Source organism: Oncorhynchus clarkii, unplaced genomic scaffold (assembly GCF_045791955.1).
Source record: "Oncorhynchus clarkii lewisi isolate Uvic-CL-2024 unplaced genomic scaffold, UVic_Ocla_1.0 unplaced_contig_587_pilon_pilon, whole genome shotgun sequence".
NCBI classification, from domain to species: Eukaryota; Metazoa; Chordata; class Actinopteri; order Salmoniformes; family Salmonidae; genus Oncorhynchus; species Oncorhynchus clarkii.
The window spans coordinates 1-20,512 of NW_027258387.1; the positions used below are offsets into that span (position 1 = coordinate 1).

At 40.4% G+C, this 20,512-nt stretch overlaps 1 protein-coding gene across 1 annotated transcript; it reads left to right on the top strand.

Moving 5' to 3' along the window:
* Positions 1-149: 149 nt before the first annotated feature.
* LOC139396835 (nuclear GTPase SLIP-GC-like) lies at positions 150-14,606 on the top strand (the record flags this gene model as incomplete). The annotated part of the gene is made up of 16 exons (XM_071143752.1): positions 150-350; positions 605-865; positions 1,265-1,358; positions 1,903-2,024; positions 2,106-2,279; positions 5,468-5,631; positions 7,015-7,132; positions 7,490-7,598; positions 7,757-7,884; positions 10,580-10,664; positions 11,807-11,958; positions 12,066-12,142; positions 12,281-12,486; positions 13,213-13,463; positions 13,663-13,782; positions 14,451-14,606. Coding segments are annotated over 16 exons (2,418 nt in total), but the record flags the coding sequence as incomplete, so codon positions are not given.
* Between the last annotated feature and the right edge of the window lie 5,906 nt (positions 14,607-20,512).

Genomic DNA, 20,512 nt, shown 5'->3' on the forward strand with positions numbered 1-20,512 from the left:
TGCACTAGTGGGAATTGATTGTAAGCGATTGATGGAAAATATAGAACTACATCTTTTAGGCTCTTTGATCTTTGTCAAAGTGTTCCTTTGGAGAAAATAACTTAGTTTTTTTCACCATTGCATGTAATGATACTTTATTACAATTGCAGGCAAAACAACTCTCTAAAAAGATCACTTGTTACACACGGAGTGACACACAGAGTGATACATTTAAAAGACAGTATTGGCCGCTTGTGAAGTGTATAACCATCAAGGTGCCAAACTCCAAAGACCTGCTGGAGCATGTTGTGCTGGTTGATCTTCCAGGCAATGGAGACTGCAACAAGAGCAGAGATGAGATGTGGAAATTGGTAATTATTTACAATTCTTATTAGTAATGGTTCGATATTCTATTTAGAATTGTATACAACTTCTAATTTGGTTGATGTTAGATTAACATCATAGGTACAGGGCCAAATGACTGGCTATATCTATGTATTTGAGTTTATTTATATTTATGTTCAAATGATTAAACATATTAGGTAGGCATATGTATGTTATTAATATTATGTGTATTTTACACCATTAATGTTGGATGTTTTAAGTTAATGTTACACTTCTTTAGTTTGTTGGAAACTGCTCTGCTGTGTGGATTGTGAGCGACATTGCAAGAGCAACTTCAGAAAAGGAATCTTGGGAGATTTTAGACAGCACCGTTAGTCTCTTTGGACCTGGTGGAGAATGTCGAAGCATCAGTTTCATCTGCACCAAGACAGACGACATTGAGGAGAATCAAAAGGCTGATGCACGTTCCTGTATTTTGCGCAGAAATGAAACAACCAAGAGGCAAGTGAGGGATAAATTCAACAAACAAAAAGAAGTTAAGGTAAGTTACAACTGACATAAAGGAATATTCTGTGACTTGTCAACATGCTCATACTGTATGTTGTAGTGGGGAAGATTTAGACATTTCATGGAATTAAATGAAAGCAAGATTACATTGTACACTAAAGCTTTTCATTAGACATTTGAGTTGTCTAATATACAAAACAAACAATTGAGTAATAGGTGCTTATTTGTATTTATGGTAAGGTAAGAAAGTTGTTCTAATCTGGTATTTATCAGTCATATCAAAATCTTCTAAATGTATTTAATTGTTTTAAAAAATTGTTGAAGCACAACTGTTTGCATGAGCATAATGAATATAGATTTTTTTTGAGCTTGCAAAATGTCAGTGTGTGGACATGATTTAATTGTCTGTCATTGTCTCATAAACACCTTTCAGAAACACTTCAGTGGGGGAAAGGATTTCCTTCAGGTGTTTACTGTGAGTTCCAAGGAATACCAAAAGGAAAAGCATTTGCAACAAGAAGAGACAGGTACGATAACTGAACGTTCTTATTGATTCTACAACATAGAGACACATAATTGTGTCCCCTATTTTTATGCCTATGCATTTTTTGAGATTGTTTGTGTTGTTAATTACTTTACATAGCAACAAACTTCACCTAAGCAGCATGCATATTTGAGTATGACCTGTCGTAGCTGGAAACTTTAAACATGCAATATGTCTTAATCAGTAACAATTACAACCTGGACCATATGATACTCAATAATAATAGTGTGTATACATACAGCATGCTAAGCTATCCTCATATCCTCTGAAACATTTCACTATATTCTATATTCTTCTCGGGAAATAACATTCTGCTCTTTTGACCACTACTAAGCGCCATTCCTAATTTAAATTCTGCATGCAGAACTACGATTATGCCCATAATCAATCATTCAGTTAATCAAACTCGAACAGAAATAAGAAAATGTAATGATCAAGAAGTGAATCCAGGATCAATAAGAGCATCAAAGAACACTGACCTCAACCAAAGGTAGAAATAAATATCTGGTTTTGAACTGATGTTGCAGAAATACCCAAACTTCAGGAATTTCTCAGAAATCTCAATGATCGTCGCACAAAGACTTCAGTTTATGTTTCTGGAGCCTATGGGATCCTCTCTTTGATAGAAGGAGCCAAAAGCAGCGACATGGTATTGTACTTACAGCATGTTAATATACTCCTTATATGTGAATCAGTGTATTATATTGATAATGTTGAGTTTGGATTTCAGACAGACAGCAAAGAAGAGGTGTGCCAGGTTCTGGAACAGAGGCTCAAGGATGAGATCAAGTCCATTGGTCAAACTATGGATGAGGCTTATGAGACTTTTGAACAATGCCTCTCAGAAGGAGTTCGACAGTCAGAAGAATCATGCGAGAAATTAATGAATAAAGTGATAGCACCAGTAAGCTACTTTTTAAAAAAGAACGTTTTAAGAATAGCCACTTTTGCACTGTCACCCTACACTGAGTTCTACACTGAGTTTGCCAAATATTAGGAACAACTTCCTAATATTGAGTTGCACCCGGTCTCTTTTGCCCTCAGAACAGCCTCAATTTGTCGGGGCATGGACTCTACAAGGTGTCGAAAGTGCTTCACAGGGTTGCTGGCCCATGTTGACTCCAATGCTTTCCACAGTTGTTCAAGTTGGCTGGATGTCCTTTGGGTGGTGGACCATTCTTGATACACACGGGAAACTGTTGAGTGTGAAAAACCCAGCAGTGTTGCAGTTCTTGACACAAACCGGTGCGCCTGGCACCTATAACCATACCCCGTTCAAAGGCACTTAATTGTTTGTCTTACCGATTCACTCTCTGAATGGCACACATACACAATCCATGTCTCAATTGTCTCAAGGCTTAAAAATCCTTCTTTAACCTGTCTCCTTGCCTTCATCTACATTGATTTGAAGTGGATTTAACAAGTGAGATTAATAAGGAATGATAGTTTTTAGCTGGATTCACCTGGTCAGTCTTTGTCATGGGAAGAGCAGGTGTTCTTAATGTTTTGTAAAATCAGTGTACAGTATATCCGTGCTGGCTAGTTTGTGCTAGAGCCAGAGAAGCTGAAAATCAAGAGACTCAACCAGGATCCCCAAAGCAATGTGATTTACTTCTTGTAACTCAGTTTAGCGTGAGATAGAAACATAAAGTAAATGGGAGAGTAATCTTTCATGGACGGATGTAAGTAACATAACCGGTATTGGCAGCATCTGTTAACAGAGTGTGGGATGCGACGACTAACAGGGAAACAACGTTTTGCTTTCCGGTAAGGAGATGTATTTCCTTCTTAATGCATTTGAGCCAATCAGTTGTGTTGTCACAAGGTAGGGTTGGTATACAGAAGATAGCCCTATTTAGTAAAAGACCAAATCCATATTGACAGCTCAAATAAACAAAGAGAAACAACAGCCCATCATTACTTTACTTTAAGACAAGAAGGTCAGTCAACCCGGAAAATGTCAAGAACTTTGAAAGTTTCTTCAAGTGCAGTTGCAAAAACCATCAAGCACTGTGATGAAACTGGTTCTCATGAGGACCGCCACAGCAAAGGAAGACCCAGATTTACCTCTGCTGCAGAGGATAAGTTTATTAGAGTTACCAGAAATCTGCAATTAACTACATCTCCAAATGCAGCCCAAAAAATGCTTCACAGAGTTCAAGTAACAGACATCTCAATATCAACTGTTCAGAGGAGACTGCGTGAATTAGGCCTTCATGGTTGAATTGCTGCAACAAAACCACTACTAAAGGACACCAATAATAAGAAGAGACTTGATTGGACCAAGAAACATGAGCAATGGAAGTTAGACCGATGATAATCCTTTGGTCTGATGAGTCCAAATTTTAGATTTTTGGTTCCAACCGCCATGTCTTTGTGAGATGCAGAGTAAGTGAGCGGATGATCTCCGCATGTGTGGTTCTCACCGTGAAGCATGGAGGAGGTGTGATGATGTGGGGGTGCTTTGCTTGTGACACTGTCAGTGATTTAATTAGAATTCAAGGCACACTTAACCAGAATGGTGATACGCCATCTCATCTGGATTGCGCTTAATGGGACTATCATTTGTTTTTCAACAGTACAATGACCCAAAACATACCTCCAGGCTGTGTAAGGACTATTTGACCAATAAGGAGAGTGATGAAGTGCTGCATCAGATAACCTGGCCTACACAATCACCCGATCTCAACCCAATTGAGATGGTTTGGGATGAGTTGGACTGCAGAGTTGAGGAAAATCAGCCAAGTGCTCAGTGTATGTGGGAACTCCTTCAAGACGGTTGGAAAAGCCTTCCAGGTGACTACCCCATGAAGCTGGTTGAGACAATGCCAAGAGTGTGCAAAGCTGCCATCAAGGCAAAGGGTGCTTACTTTGAAGAATCTAGTCTAAAATATATATTTTTTGTTTACTACATGATTCCATGTGTGTTATTTCATAGTTTTGATGTCTTCACTATTATTACACAATGTATACAATTGTTAAAATAAAAACCCTTAAAGGAGTAGGTGTGTCCAAAGCTTTGACTGGTACTGTATATATTTTTACTGACGTCTTCAAAAACGCCACTAAGGAACTCAAAGGCATTTACATCAGATACACGGATGATGCTTCAATCTACAACCTGCTTAGGCTCTGAGCAAAGACCAAAACACAAGAACATCTTGTCCATAAGGCCCTCTTTGCTGATGATTGTTCCTCAACGGATCTACCGCAACTCATGTGAGTTCCAGAATGTCAAGCACGTCACATACCTGGGGAGCACCATCTCTGAGGACGGCTCAAGCCAATCATCGGGAAGACCGAGGAACAGGATACTCAACCATAACACCATCCTTCTTTCCACAAAACTGAAAACCTATACTATGGTAGTGATCACAAACCTGCTGTAGGGCTGTGAAACTTGGACCCTGAACTGTCACCACATCAAACAGCTGGAAACATTCCATACACAATCTCTGAGGTCTATTATGAGTATGCAGTGGTAAGACAAGGTCTCCAACCTGGAGGTAATGCAGAGGGCAAACAGCAGAAATGCACAGCTCCAATGGACTGGCCACACCATCAGGTTTCCCCAACACGGTCTCCCAAGAAGGATTTTCTTTGGCGAGCTGCAGCAAGGGCACTGAAAGGGCAGGCAAGCCCAAAAAGCACTTAAAAGACAACCAGCAGAAGGCAACTTGGAGCGAGAAAGAAGCAACCATCTAACTGAAGCCAGAGAAAAACATAATTACTGCACAAACCTGGGTCCAAAACACCAACAGAAGCACTTGTCTGTCCCTCATGACTCAGTCTGTGCTTCAAGACTCAAGAACCCACAATTAACCAAAGTAATGTGCACAAGTCGTCATTATCCAAACTACTGGAGAGAGAAAGAAATGGTAGAGTTGTAAGTTCTTATCTCCATGAAGTTATCATGTATCCAGTCTCTCGATTTTCACATTTCTCTGGCGATAGCACCCATTGGTTTGCACAGATATACTGTAGGCTTGCACGATACTGGAAAAGCAACTATTGAAGAGATACTCACACATGACAGATTTCCAGTGCTGTGCTGTTAAAAACGTTAAACATATTTTCATTTTTTATTCCCAGAGAGGGAAAAAAGCTAGTGGATATCATAAAGTAGTGAAGTCTTTATGCAAGAATGGCGGCGTTCACAAACCAAAAGGGAAAAGGAGAAGGGAAATAAACCTTAATGAGAGTTTAGCCTCATGTATGAGAAGTCTCATTGATGAACAGTTCAAGATACATTTCCCGTAAGTCATTTAATCATTCTCTCTCTCTCTCTCTCTCTCTCTCTCTCTCTCTCTCTCTCTCTCTCTCTCTCTCTCTCTCTCTCTCTCTCTCTCTCTCTCTCTCTCTCTCTCTCTCTCTCTCTCTCTCTCTCTCTCTCTCTCTCTCTCTCTCTCTCATATATTCATATAGTGCATTTGGAAAGTATTCAGAAACCTTGACTTTTTCCAAATTTTGTTATGCTACAGGCTTATTCTGAATTTGATTAAATATTTTTCCCCCTCATCAATCTACACACATAATGACAAAGTGAAAACAGGTTTTTAGAATTGACCTTTTTAACATAACTATTCAGACCCTTTGATATGAGTATCGAAATTGAACACAGATGCATCCTGTTTCCATTGATCATTCTTGAGATGTTTCTACAACTAGATTGGAGTTCACCTGTGGTAAATTCATTTGATTGGACATCATTTGGAAAGGCACACACCTGTCTATGTAAGGTCTCACAGTTGACCGTGCATGTCAGAGCAAAAACCAAGCCATGAGGTCGAAGGAATTGTCCGTAGAGCTCCGAGACAGGATTGTGTCGAGGCACAGATCTGGGGAAGGGTACCAAAACATTTCTGCAGAATTGAAGGTCCCCAAGAACACAGTGGCCTCCATCATTCTCAAATGGAAGAAGTTTGGAACCACCAAAACTCATCCTAGAGCTGGCCGCCAGGCCAAACTGAGCAATCAGGGGAGAAGGGCCTTAGTCAGGGCTGTGACCAAGAACCCATCTTTTTGCAGCATTGAAGGTCCCCAAGAACACAGTGGAGTTCCTCTGTGGAGATAGCAGAACCTTCCAGAAGGGCAACCATCCCTGCAGCACTCCACCAATCAGGCCGTTATGGTAGAGTGGCCAGACTGAAGGCACTCCTCAGTAAAATGAACTTCACAGCCCACTTGGAGTTTGCCAAAAGGCACCTAAAGGACTCTCAGACCATGAGAAATAAGATTCTCTGGTCTGATGAAACCAAGTTTGAGCTCTTCGGCCTGAATGCCAAGCGTCTCGTCTGGAGGAAACCTGGCACCATGCCTATGGTGAAGCATCGCGGTGGCAGCATCATGCTGTGGGGATGTATTTCAGCAGTAGGTACTGGAAGACTAGTCAGGATCAATGGAAAGACGAACAGAGAGAAGTACAGAGAGATCCTTGATGAAACTAATAAAGAGATCCAGAGAGATCCTTGATGAAACGTAATACATTATAGAATAAGGCTGTAACGCAACAACATGGAAAAAGTAAAGGAATCTGAGTACTTTCTGAATGTGTGTAAATAATACACATGGAATGATTAGGGCCCTGTTAAATCACATCTACTAACCATCTTTCTGATTTCAACATATTGGTGTTTCAGAAACGAGGGCAAAGGTGGCCCAATCAGGGAACAGATTGATACATTCACCCTTGACACAAACAGCTTGGTTGGGGAGCACCCGGAAGTGTCACTGCATCTGGCATTCCTCAAGACGGAGGTAGGGTTTAAAAAGAAAAAGAGAACGATATGTAAACCTTGATAAAGAACGGTGATAATAGCAAGAGCATTGTGCAGTTTTCTCATGTCCTTCCTGTATTCAATTGTTACCATGCACCTGCAACAAAGATAGAAGATAGCTCAGGTGTGCGAGTGCCTTTTTGAAATTTTAAACAAACAATCAGGAAATGCAACATTGAACCCCTCCCCCCTCCCCCACTCACCCAATCTTTAGAAAGTAGCCATGTAAACACACCGTCCAGAAATAAGGTTACTATTATCTGTTCCATAGACTGCTTACAAGGTAAGGAAAAGACTTAAATTAGGGTCTTCTTGACCATGTTTTTCTATCTGAAAGGAAACTGAATTGAAGGCAAAACTAATCTTTGACCTCCGTGAGAAAAAGAAAAAAATCTACTCCACTTTAACCGAGTCAATCAAGGACACCATGCATCGATGCTATATAAGTAAGTCTTAAAATGAAAATATATTATCTGAGAAAGTGTTGTATTCTAGTTATAGAAAATTCTAATGATATTTGGGAAGTAACACGTTCTTAAACATATTCAAATGTATTAATAGCAGATACAATGGTTATGGAAACAATATGATGACTGTGTTTTAGGGGCATCAGAGCATACAGGAAAAGATTCTCTGAAAAGGATGAAAGATGATTTACATCAGCACATGAAGAATAACAACATGTTCCAGAAGGCCAAGGAAGATATGCTGGTTTGTTTAACCAACCTGAAGGTTTGACACATTGTACCATAGAGTTAGAGTTTGAAAAATGCATTTAAGTGACACTCAACAATGATACAATAATACAAAATACTGATAAACAAATAACACATGAAATTGAGTTTTGAGGCACTAAAAACAATCATGGTCAAACATGGTGCATGCTTCATCTATAATACATTACATCATCTATACACATGTATGCATAAAAACAAATAATAAAAGGGTAATGATTGACTTTGACTACATATCCATAATGCATTTATTACCCTAAGCATTTCATGAACGCGTTTGGGACCTGTAATAACACATCAGTAAAGATGATTTAAATATATTCATAGCATATCTATAGTTCATTCGCGTCATGCTATGCAAAAGCTCATATTTAGGTACAGTATCCTAATAGATGCATCATTACAATGACAGCCTAGTGTCATCATTATGGCTCTTCTCAAAAGTGTGCTTCTGCCATACCCGTGCTAGAGACTATGCCAAACCACGTTTTGAAAATGAAGCTGAAATGTAGCATGTACCAGCCCCATTTCTCCCACCGGCCGCTATAGGCCCATGACTTACCTTCTTCTTCCTCTCACTGAGGTCGATGGTGCATGAAGATCCCCACAGGGTTGAATCCCTAGGGTTCATTTTATTAATCAAATCGTGTAGTTGAGGTTCATATCATAACTCATTAACAGTCCTCCTCCACATCACAATTACGATGGTGACATTTACCGCAGACTGGAAGAAACTTTTTCCTTTAACGAGTCCGACGAGAAGGATATCCTGCTTTCACTGGAACAGGCCCAGATCCACGCCTTTTGTGTGAAGAAAAGACGCCGGAAAAGGGGGCGCAGATCGGGGATCCTTTTGAAAATCCGTAGGCGAGCGAGTGAACTCCCAATGCCTTCCATTCTTCTTGCTAATGTGCAATTGTTAGAAGATAAAATTGATGACCTACTATTAAGATTATCCTACCAACCCGACATTAAAAACTGTAACATCTTATGTTTCACCGAGATGTGGCTGAACGAAGAAACGGACAATATAGAGCTGGCGGAATGTTCCTTGCACTGGCAGAACAGAGATGCTACCTCTGGTAAGACGAGGGGTGGGGGTGTGTGTCTTTTTGCCAATAACAGCTGGTGCACGATGTCTAATATTAAAGAAGTCTCGAGCTATTGCTCGCCTGAGGTAGAGTACCTTGTGATAACTGTCGACAATACTATCTACCAAGAGAGTTCTCATCTGTATTATTCGTAGCCATCAATTTACCACCACAAAACGAAGCTGGCACTAAGACCACTCTCAACCAACTCTATAAGGCCATAAGCAAAGAAGAAAATCTCACCCAGAATTGGCGCTCCTAGTGGCCGGGGACTTTAATGCAGGTAAACTTAAATCAGTTTTACCAGCATGTCACATGTGCAACCAGAGGGAAACAAATCCTAGACCACCTTTACTCCACACACAGAGATGCATACAATGCTCTCCCCCAACCTCCATTTGGCAAATCTGACCACAATTCTATGCTCAGGCTTCCTGCTTACAAGCAAAAACTAAAGAAGGAAGTACCAGGGACTCGCTCAATAAAGAAGTGGTCAGATGACGCAGATTTTGTTGTATAACCCACAGTAAAATAATGCATGAGCTTCAGTTTCAAAGAAAATCGGCGTTACAAAAAGTACATATACGTTTATCTAGGGGAGCGTTTTATTTTGACCTGTCTCAATAGAGAGAGGGGCCACTCCACATCTAGATTTGGCAAAATAGTGTCGATATTGCTTGGATAAAACAGTACGTACATAGGGTTTTGTCCCAAAAGTTACTTTCAGGTCTGTTAATCAGCAACATCACAATCCCATAAAAATACACTTTTACATAGATGTTCATTTGTCATGCTGCAAATCTCTGAAAATTCAAAATAAATACATTGCCACTGGTGAAGCCATATAGGTTTGTAGTCCATATCGCCTTGAATAGCAGCATGTGGCATGTACACTACCGGTCAAACGTTTAGAACACCTACTCATTCAAGGGTGTTTCTTAATTTAGTCTATTTTCTACATTGTGCTGTTTGAGAGAATGCCAAGAGTGTGCAAAGCTGTCATCAAGGCAAAGGTTGGCTATTAGAAGAATCTCAAATATAAAATATATTTTGATTTGTTTAACACTTTTTTGGTTACTACATGATTCCATATGTGTTATTTCATAGTTTTGATGTCTTCACTATTATTCTACAATGTAGAAAATACTAAAAATAAAGAAAAACCCTTGAATGAGTAGGTGTTCTAAAACTTTTAACCGGTAGTGTATGTTAGTGTTCAAATGAAGTACAGTTGTGTAATGTCTGTACATGTAACAACTCTTCAGTTTACACAGCAGATGGATTGATGTTTGCTAAAGGTAAATGTACTCAAGTGTTGTTGCTATTGTCATACTGCCTTCACACAGCAGGTTAGAGGTGCATTTTCAGATGGGTTTAGGTTAGTACTCTTCTTGGGATCTGCATGTTTCCACAGGCCACCATAGCGATTATGAGCACACTTGCTGAATTCAAGTATTTGCGGCTTGAAAGCACACCAAAATGCACTTAAGAAGAACTTAGTTTATGAACACCCGATGCACAGCATTTAGACCTGATTGTGGTAAAGTACAATCATCACTTGGTGTGAGAGTGGACTAAATAATTATTTCTGTCCTGTATTAGGATCACATCATGATGCAACTGAAGTGTAAACTACAAGAATCGATGGATCTCTCACTCAAGACCCCCAACAGCTCATTCCTCCCAGGTAAATGAAGGGACCAAATGCTTTAGTTATTCCAATATAGTTATAATCAAGTCAAGTACTCGTCAGAACATGTCTGGAAACCATGTCCCCTTTATCTTGAGCTGCATTTAACTTGTGTCATAAGTAAATGTTTTCAAGTTATACATTACTCACGTTACTTACAATCTTGTTGTTTATAACAAATTGAGTAATAAACTTTTATTTTGGGTTATAATAAAGTAAGACAAGAACACAAAAACATTTCAGGATTTTAGTCCATGGCAGTCTAAAGTTCAGGATTTTACAACTTGATGTTAGTGGGAGCTGGTGAGCTTGGAGCCATGTGCAGAGAAGAGACCAGTTGAGGAATCAGTGCTTAAGGATAAACATAAATTCTTTACTGAGAAACGGTAACCGAAGGATCACAGTAACACTGGGAAAACCAACAAACACCATCTCAAACTCACTCAGGAGACAAATGTACATGGCAAACAATTCAAGCTTCTGCAAAGGAAACCAGAAAACACACCTCTTTTAACAGGGAAATCATAATGAGTAATAGGACACACCTGAGTGTCATTACTGTCTCTAGGACGGTCTCTGCTGCCCTCTGGTGACAGGTGGCCAGGAGAAACTGTAATCCATGTGGCCAGGAGAAACTGTAATCCATGTGGCCAGGAGAAACTGTAATCCATGTGGCCAGGAGAAACTGTAATCCATGTGGCCAGGAGAAACTGTAATCCATGTGGCCAGGAGAAACTGTAATCCATGTGGCCAGGAGAAACTGTAATCCATGTGGCCAGGAGAAACTGTAATCCATGTGGCCAGGAGAAACTGTAATCCATGTGGCCAGGATAAACTGTAATCCATGTGGCCAGGAGAAACTGTAATCCATGTGGCCAGGAGAAACTGTAATCCATGTTTGGTTTTCTTCAAACAGCCACTACAAACCTCAGCTAACTTTAGCCACCACAAGCTAACAAACAATATAAATTATGGGGACATATGAGCATGTGTTTTTTTACTTAAAAAGAAATGGTCAAATCACCCTAAAGTAACATCAAACCAAATATAATTAATTTCAGGGGATTGGCCACTATCTAACATCAAAATATACAAATCTTAAAAGCTGATGCTTGTTCTGAATGTTTTCTCTTGTGCAGATGATGTCACTGTGGAGTATAACAAGATGAAGATGTACTATGAGAAACTGATGGGTTGCGCTAGTACAGTACAAATCACTCCAAGACTGGATTTACACACAAAAACGACCATATTTGAATCACAGTCTGGGAATGGTAGGAAGCGTGTGAAGGTATGCTTGTGGGGAGTTGATTAACCACATCTCAACCATAGGAATTCAGTCTGAGAGTATTTGATCCCATGTACTATTGTTACCTGGTCTTCCTTTTTCTGTTACAGGTGTCAACAAGTGTAACAATGTTAAATCCTGAGATTGTCAAAGATCTTACAACACATGACCGCAAGCCTACGTATAGGTAACTAGGGATCACTGAAACTTCCACGACTTTATCATGGCCTTTTCCTATGGTCATGTTTACCAAAAGAGTGCTTGACTCTTTTTATTCCCCCCAAAAGTTTACAACTGTCATCTTTTCCTTTCGTCTGCATCGCAGGCTTCAATGCCCAAAGGCAGGTCTTTTCCAGTGCAGTTCCACTGGTCTGGTGTTTCTGATGGAAGGGAAGGGAGATGTGGTTTACAAGGTGACTCAATGGGACAGGAGCCTCCTGGGCTCCATGACACCAGCAGGACCCCTATTCAGCATTGACTGTCCTGAGCAGTCTGTCTGCAAACTGCATCTCCCGCACTGTATGTGTGATGGTAAGTGATGCATCGCTGTATGTGTGATGGTAAGTGATGCATCGCTGTATGTGTGATGGTAAGTGATGGATCACTGTATGTGTGATGGTAAGTGATGCATCGCTGTATGTGTGATGGTAAGTGATGCATCACTGTATGTGTGATGGTAAGTGATGCATCGCTGTATGTGTGATGGTAAGTGATGCATCACTGTATGTGTGATGGTAAGTGACGCATCACTGTATGTGTGATGGTAAGTGATGCATCACTGTATGTGTGATGGTAAGTGATGCATCGCTGTATGTGTGATGGTAAGTGATGCATCACTGTATGTGTGATGGTAAGTGATGCATCACTGTATGTGTGATGGTAAGTGATGCATCACTGTATGTGTGATGGTAAGTGATGCATCACTGTATGTGTGATGGTAAGTGATGCATCGCTGTATGTGTGATGGTAAGTGATGCATCGCTGTATGTGTGATGGTAAGTGATGCATCATTTCAGTATATTGATTGTTTTAATATACAATATCAAGGTTATTCTAACACAATTATAAAACAGCTATAATGGGACACTAACACTGAATAATACATCCAATAATAATACATACTTTGGATGAAACTTACAGTAAATTAAAGCATTATTTACAGTAAATTAAAGCATTATTTACAGTAAATTAAAGCATTATTTACAGTAAATTAAAGCATTATTTACAGTCAATAAAATAATTGTTCTTATTCTGCAGAGAAGGATGACAATGTGTCCGTGGCCCATGTTACTGATGGCAACATGGAGATTGTTCAGCCACTCAAGACGACTGCTACACACGTGATTGTAAACATCACACACCTCTCCCTCTTTGGCCTCATCAGGGATGTGTTCTCCTTCCTCCCGGTCCGAAGCCAGGTGCTGCTGTTCCTCCGACCACAAGGGAACAGACCCCAGAAGCGCATACTGAATGTTATTTTGTTGCCCAAGAATGTGCCACTTTGTGAGGTAATGTTTACAGTATTCAGGAATTCATTCTGCACACGGCAAGAGTTGTTTTGTAGAATGAACTTGACCGTAGATGTTGTTCTAGCTGGATAAATGGTGGTAAAATGGCTCATTACCATTCCTTGATTTCTTTCAGAACTGTTAGTGTGAATGTGTTTGATCAGTTTGCCTTGAAGTAATGCACCTTTATTCTTTGAAGGTGGAATACCAACAGAGGGGGAGTACTTTCATTCAAACCAGCTCCAACTGCACATTGACTCCTAGAGGAAAATATGGCCTCTGCTGTGAGCTGGTGGCAAATTTTAGCATACAGCCAAAAGTAAGCATGGCCATCACATTCTACCATACATACATACATACATACCATACATTCTACCATACATTCCTATATGCACTGAGTGTACAAAACATTAAGGACACCTGCTCTTTTCATGACATTGACTGAGCAGATGAATCTTGTTAAATCCACTTTAATCAGTATAGATGAAGGGGAGGAGACAGGTTAAATAATATTTTTTAAGCCCTGAGACAATTTAGGTATGGATTGTGTATGTGGGCAATTCAGAGGGTGAATGGGCAAGACAAAATATTTAAGTGCCTTTGAACAGGGTATGGTACAGCAGTTGGCTTGTGTCAAGAACTGCAACACTGCTGGGTTTTTCAAGCTCAACAGTTTACCGTGTGTATCAAGAAAAACCACCCAAAAGACATCCAGCCATGATTACAAAACTGTGGGGAGTGGGGTTGTGACTCAATATTAGGAAGGTGTCCTTAATGTTTTGTACACTCAGTGTAAGTATTCCTTTGTGATGTGCTACTACTGGTTTGTGGTGTTGGGTTTGATGTGTGTTTTTTATGTGCATGTACCTGACACCAGGAAGTTCCCACAGGAAAAATGTTCTACATGCTACATGTCCAGCTACAGTAATTCTATCTCTCTGTTACTGTCTACATTTGGCTAATATTATTTTTCATCTTGTGTTTCAGAGTGGGCAGTTAGACTATGACTACAGCCCAAACTTCCACCCCACATTTCAGGTGTTTTTAGACTGCATGTCGGGTGCGGAGAACATCAGACTGAGTCTTTTAGACAGAGGAAGTAACGACCAAAGAGTGTGGGAGTGTCTAATTCCAACAGGTTAGATCAAATGCCAGTTTGTTATGAACCTGTACACCCCTCACCCACTACTTATTTAAACTGTATTTAACAAACTGTACACCCCTCATACGCTACTTATTTAAACTGTATACAACACACTGTACACCCCTCACCCCCTACTTATTTAAACTGTATTAAACACACTGTACACCCCTCACCCCCTACTTATTTAAACTGTATTTAACAAAATGTACACCCCTCACCCCCTACTTATTTAAACTGTATTTAACAAACTGTACACCCCTCACCCCTACTCATTTAAACTGTATACAACACACTGTACACCCCTCACCCCCTACTTATTTAAACTGTATTCAACACACTGTACACCCCTCACCCCCTACTTATTTAAACTGTATACAACACACTGTACACCCCTCACCCCCTACTTATTTAAACTGTATACAACACACTGTACACCCCTCACCCCCTACTTATTTAAACTGTATACAACACACTGTACACCCCTCACCCCCTACTTATTTATACTGTATTCAACACACTGTACACCCCTCACCCCCTTCTTATTTATACTGTATTCAACACACTGTACACCCCTCACCCCCTTATTTAAACTGTATACAACACACTGTACACCCCTCACCCCCTTCTTATTTAAACTGTATTTAACAAACTGTACACCCCTCACCCCCTACTTATTTAAACTGTATACAGCACACTGTACACCCCTCACCCCCTACTTATTTAAACTGAATACAACACACTGTACACCCCTCACCCCCTACTTATTTAAACTGTATTTAACAAACTGTACACCCCTCATACCCTACTTATTTAAACTGTATACAACACACTGTACACCCCTCACCCCCTACTTATTTAAACTGTATTAAACACACTGTACACCCCTCACCCCCTACTTATTTAAACTGTATTTAACAAAATGTACACCCCTCACCCCCTACTTATTTAAACTGTATTTAACAAACTGTACACCCCTCACCCCTACTCATTTAAACTGTATACAACACACTGTACACCCCTCACCCCCTACTTATTTAAACTGTATTCAACACACTGTACACCCCTCACCCCCTACTTATTTAAACTGTATACAACACACTGTACACCCCTCACCCCCTACTTATTTAAACTGTATACAACACACTGTACACCCCTCACCCCCTACTTATTTAAACTGTATACAACACACTGTACACCCCTCACCCCCTACTTATTTATACTGTATTCAACACACTGTACACCCCTCACCCCCTTCTTATTTATACTGTATTCAACACACTGTACACCCCTCACCCCCTTATTTAAACTGTATACAACACACTGTACACCCCTCACCCCCTTCTTATTTAAACTGTATTTAACAAACTGTACACCCCTCACCCCCTACTTATTTAAACTGTATACAGCACACTGTACACCCCTCACCCCCTACTTATTTAAACTGAATACAACACACTGTACACCCCTCACCCCCTACTTATTTAAACTGTATTTAACAAACTGTACACCCCTCACCCCTACTCATTTAAACTGTATACAACACACTGTACACCCCTCACCCCCTACTTATTTAAACTGTATTCAACACACTGTACACCCCTCACCCCCTACTTATTTAAACTGTATACAACACACTGTACACCCCTCACCCCCTACTTATTTAAACTGTATACAACACACTGTACACCCCTCACCCCCTACTTATTTATACTGTATACAACACACTGTACACCCCTCACCCCCTACTTATTTAAACTGTTTACAACACACTGTACACCCCTCACCCCCTACTTATTTAAACTGTATACAGCACACTGTACACCCCTCACCCCCTACTTATTTAAACTGTATACAGCACACTGTACACCCCTCACCCCCTTCTTATTTAAACTGTATACAACACACTGTACTCCCCTCACCCCCTTCTTATTTAAACTGTATACAACACACTGTACACCCCTCACCCCCTACTTATTTAAACTGTATTTAACAAACTGTACACCCCTCACCCCTACTCATTTAAACTGTATTTAACACACTGTACACCCCTCACCCCCTACTTATTTAAACTGTATTCAACACACTGTACACCCCTCACCCCCTACTTATTTAAACTGTATACAACACACTGTACACCCCTCACCCCCTACTTATTTAAACTGTATACAACACACTGTACACCCCTCACCCCCTACTTATTTAAACTGTATACAGCACACTGTACACCCCTCACCCCCTACTTATTTAAACTGTATACAGCACACTGTACACCCCTCACCCCCTTCTTATTTAAACTGTATACAACACACTGTACACCCCTCACCCCCTTCTTATTTAAACTGTATACAACACACTGTACACCCCTCACCCCCTACTTATTTAAACTGTATTTAACAAACTGTACACCCCTCACCCCTACTCATTTAAACTGTATTTAACACACTGTACACCCCTCACCCCCTACTTATTTAAACTGTATTCAACACACTGTACACCCCTCACCCCCTACTTATTTAAACTGTATACAACACACTGTACACCCCTCACCCCCTACTTATTTAAACTGTATACAACACACTGTACACCCCTCACCCCCTACTTATTTAAACTGTATACAACACACTGTACACCCCTCACCCCCTACTTATTTAAACTGTTTACAACACACTGTACACCCCTCACCCCCTACTTATTTAAACTGTATACAGCACACTGTACACCCCTCACCCCCTTCTTATTTAAACTGTATACAACACACTGTACACCCCTCACCCCCTTCTTATTTAAACTGTATACAACACACTGTACACCCCTCACCCCCTACTTATTTAAACTGTATACAACACACTGTACACCCCTCACCCCTACTTATTTAAACTGTATTTAACAAACTGTACACCCCTCACCCCCTACTTATTTAAACTGTATTTAACAAACTGTACACCCCTCACCCCCTACTTATTTAAACTGTATTTAACAAACTGTACACCCCTCACCCCTACTCATTTAAACTGTATTTAACACACTGTACACCCCTCACCCCCTACTTATTTAAACTGTATTCAACACACTGTACACCCCTCACCCCCTACTTATTTAAACTGTATACAACACACTGTACACCCCTCACCCCCTACTTATTTAAACTGTTTACAACACACTGTACACCCCTCACCCCCTACTTATTTAAACTGTATACAGCACACTGTACACCCCTCACCCCCTTCTTATTTAAACTGTATACAACACACTGTACACCCCTCACCCCCTTCTTATTTAAACTGTATACAACACACTGTACACCCCTCACCCCTACTTATTTAAACTGTATTTAACAAACTGTACACCCCTCACCCCCTACTTATTTAAACTGTATACAACACACTGTACACCCCTCACCCCCTACTTATTTATACTGTATACAACACACTATACACCCCTCACCCCCTACTTATTTAAACTGTATTCAACACACAGAATAAAATAAATGTGATTTGATTTTCTTCTCCACAACTTCAGATTTTGAACCACCTCAAGTCAGTCCGATCAACCCTCATCCTGGTAGGGTTTTGTTTCTCATTGTCTATGGCTACATGTCTGATGTGGAATGTGTTTGAGTCTTGTCTTGCACAAAATGATGTACATCATCAAGTGATCAGTCTTGTTAAGAGAGACACATTCAGGTCATTAAATATGTTTTGTTGTATTTAGTGTCTTGTTTTGTAGAACACATGTGTTCTTATGGGTTTAAGTTAATTATGGCTCTAATAATATAACCATTTTCTGACATGAATCTCAGGTGCTGAGGCTGTACTGAAGCAGCTCTCGGAGCAAGCGTTTGTGGATAAGCATTTGGCTGATCTCATTCAGAGGGTCAAGATGGTGCTGGATGTAGCAGATGACCTGCTTTTGGAGGAGATGATCCCAGATGAATTGCACTCAAGACTCCTTATGGCTGGGACCAGTCAGGAACAAATGAGACTAATGTCGGATGCTTTACAAGCAGGAGGAACAAGAGTGAAATCTGCCTTCTACAAAGCTCTCCTTAACCATGAACCTCGTCTTGTCCAGGACCTGGGTAAGATCAAACTCCTCTGGTCCCCTGAAGCTCAGTTGGTAGAACATGGTGCTTGCAATGCCAGGATAATGGGTTCACTTCCCATGACCACCCATATGTAAAAATATATGCAGAAATATATGTAGTCCCTTTGGATAAAAGCATCTGATGAATGTCATATCATTTATTATTATTGCTCTCCCACTATGAGTAGCTGAAACATGGAGGGACATTAGAACGGCCCCTGTAACTTGCAAAGTTTCCCAAAACAACCATCATATTTCAAATAGACGGCCCTCACATAGGGCTTGTACAGACATGAACTATTCGTCTGTCCATCAGATATCCAACTCATTTCATTGTGTTATCGATATTGCAGCATTGTGTGCATGGCATTCCCCCCATTATTTTGTTGCATAAATAATCACTGCCCTCTTACAGACATCATACAGTATATTTAAAGATCAGTTTCCAGATAATTCCTGCTATAATATTGTAAGGCATTTTTGCAGAGTCCAGTGCAGTTTTGTGGACAGAGCGTGTATTCATATGTGTGTATTCAGTGTGTATTCTCATAGTGTATATTCTCATAGTGTGTATTCAGTGTGTATTCTCATAGTGTGTATTCTCATAGTGTGTATTCTTATGTATTTTGATGGGAAGTATGTACATTTACAGTAACATTTCTAATTCCATTCTTCTACCAATGGCAGCAGCAGCTTCCCACTGATGAATGTGATGACCTGGGTTGGTCCTCGACCGCTGGACAAAGGGCAGCAAGTGGTCCCTCTTCCAGAGCAGGATGTCAGAATACTACAGTCACTAGGCTCCTAATCTGCATCGGAGTGTTGGGAGATAAGACCGACAGCAAGTGGTCCCTCTTCCAGAGCAGGATGTCAGAATACTACAGTCACTAGGCTCCTAATCTGCATCGGAGTGTTGGGAGATAAGACCGACAGCAAGTCTATGATGATTTAAAGTTAAAGATGTTATGGTCTTGTGTTTGTGCTAACATTCCACTACTTGACACTTCTTGTCATGCCAAACAGTCTGGCATGACAAAATCAATCAAAATCAAAAATAAATGTATTCATCACGCGCACAGAATACACTGTGTGTAAATTAATGAGTGTGGGTGTGCGTGCGTCTGTGTGGGTGGGAATGTGTGGAGTGCTGTGTGTAGACAGCCAGTGATTGCAGGTAGACAGTCATTGATAAGCTGTTCAGCAGTTTTAATGCTTCAGAGCTCAACCCCAGTGATGAACGGTGCAGACGTCACCACCACCCAGTCTTGTGGTGGAGGGCGGTGCAGCCGCCGTACCAGGCGGTGATACAGCCAGTCAGTATGCAGCTCAATGGTACATCTGTAGAAACTGGTGGCAAGTCTTTTCAGCCACCTGAGGAAGAACAGGCACTGGCGTGCCTTCTTGATAAATGCAGCAAGGAGTGGCAAGGAGTGGAATGTTACCACAAACACACCAGATTCCTTCAGGCTAGTAGTGTGTCCTAGTGTTTACAGTCATTTGTAACAATGTTAATTTTTAAATGTCTTTTGTCTTTGTAATTACATTCTTTCTCTGTAATTGGGTGGTGCATTTCCTCATTTCTCTCATTTACTTCTATTAATGTAGTGATTATAAATTACTATTTTAATGTTGAAATGTTGACATTTAACACCATCCAGTTTGTACAAATGTGTTGAACCAGAAGGGTGCAGAGTCATGTTATTAATAGTCAGATTGTATGTTTCTGACGGGCTACTCTGTTCTCTGGTGGTACTGTATTCCACACAGGTCCAGCCACCACAGAGATAGAAGGAAAATACTTATCATAGAGGGCCAACTTTAA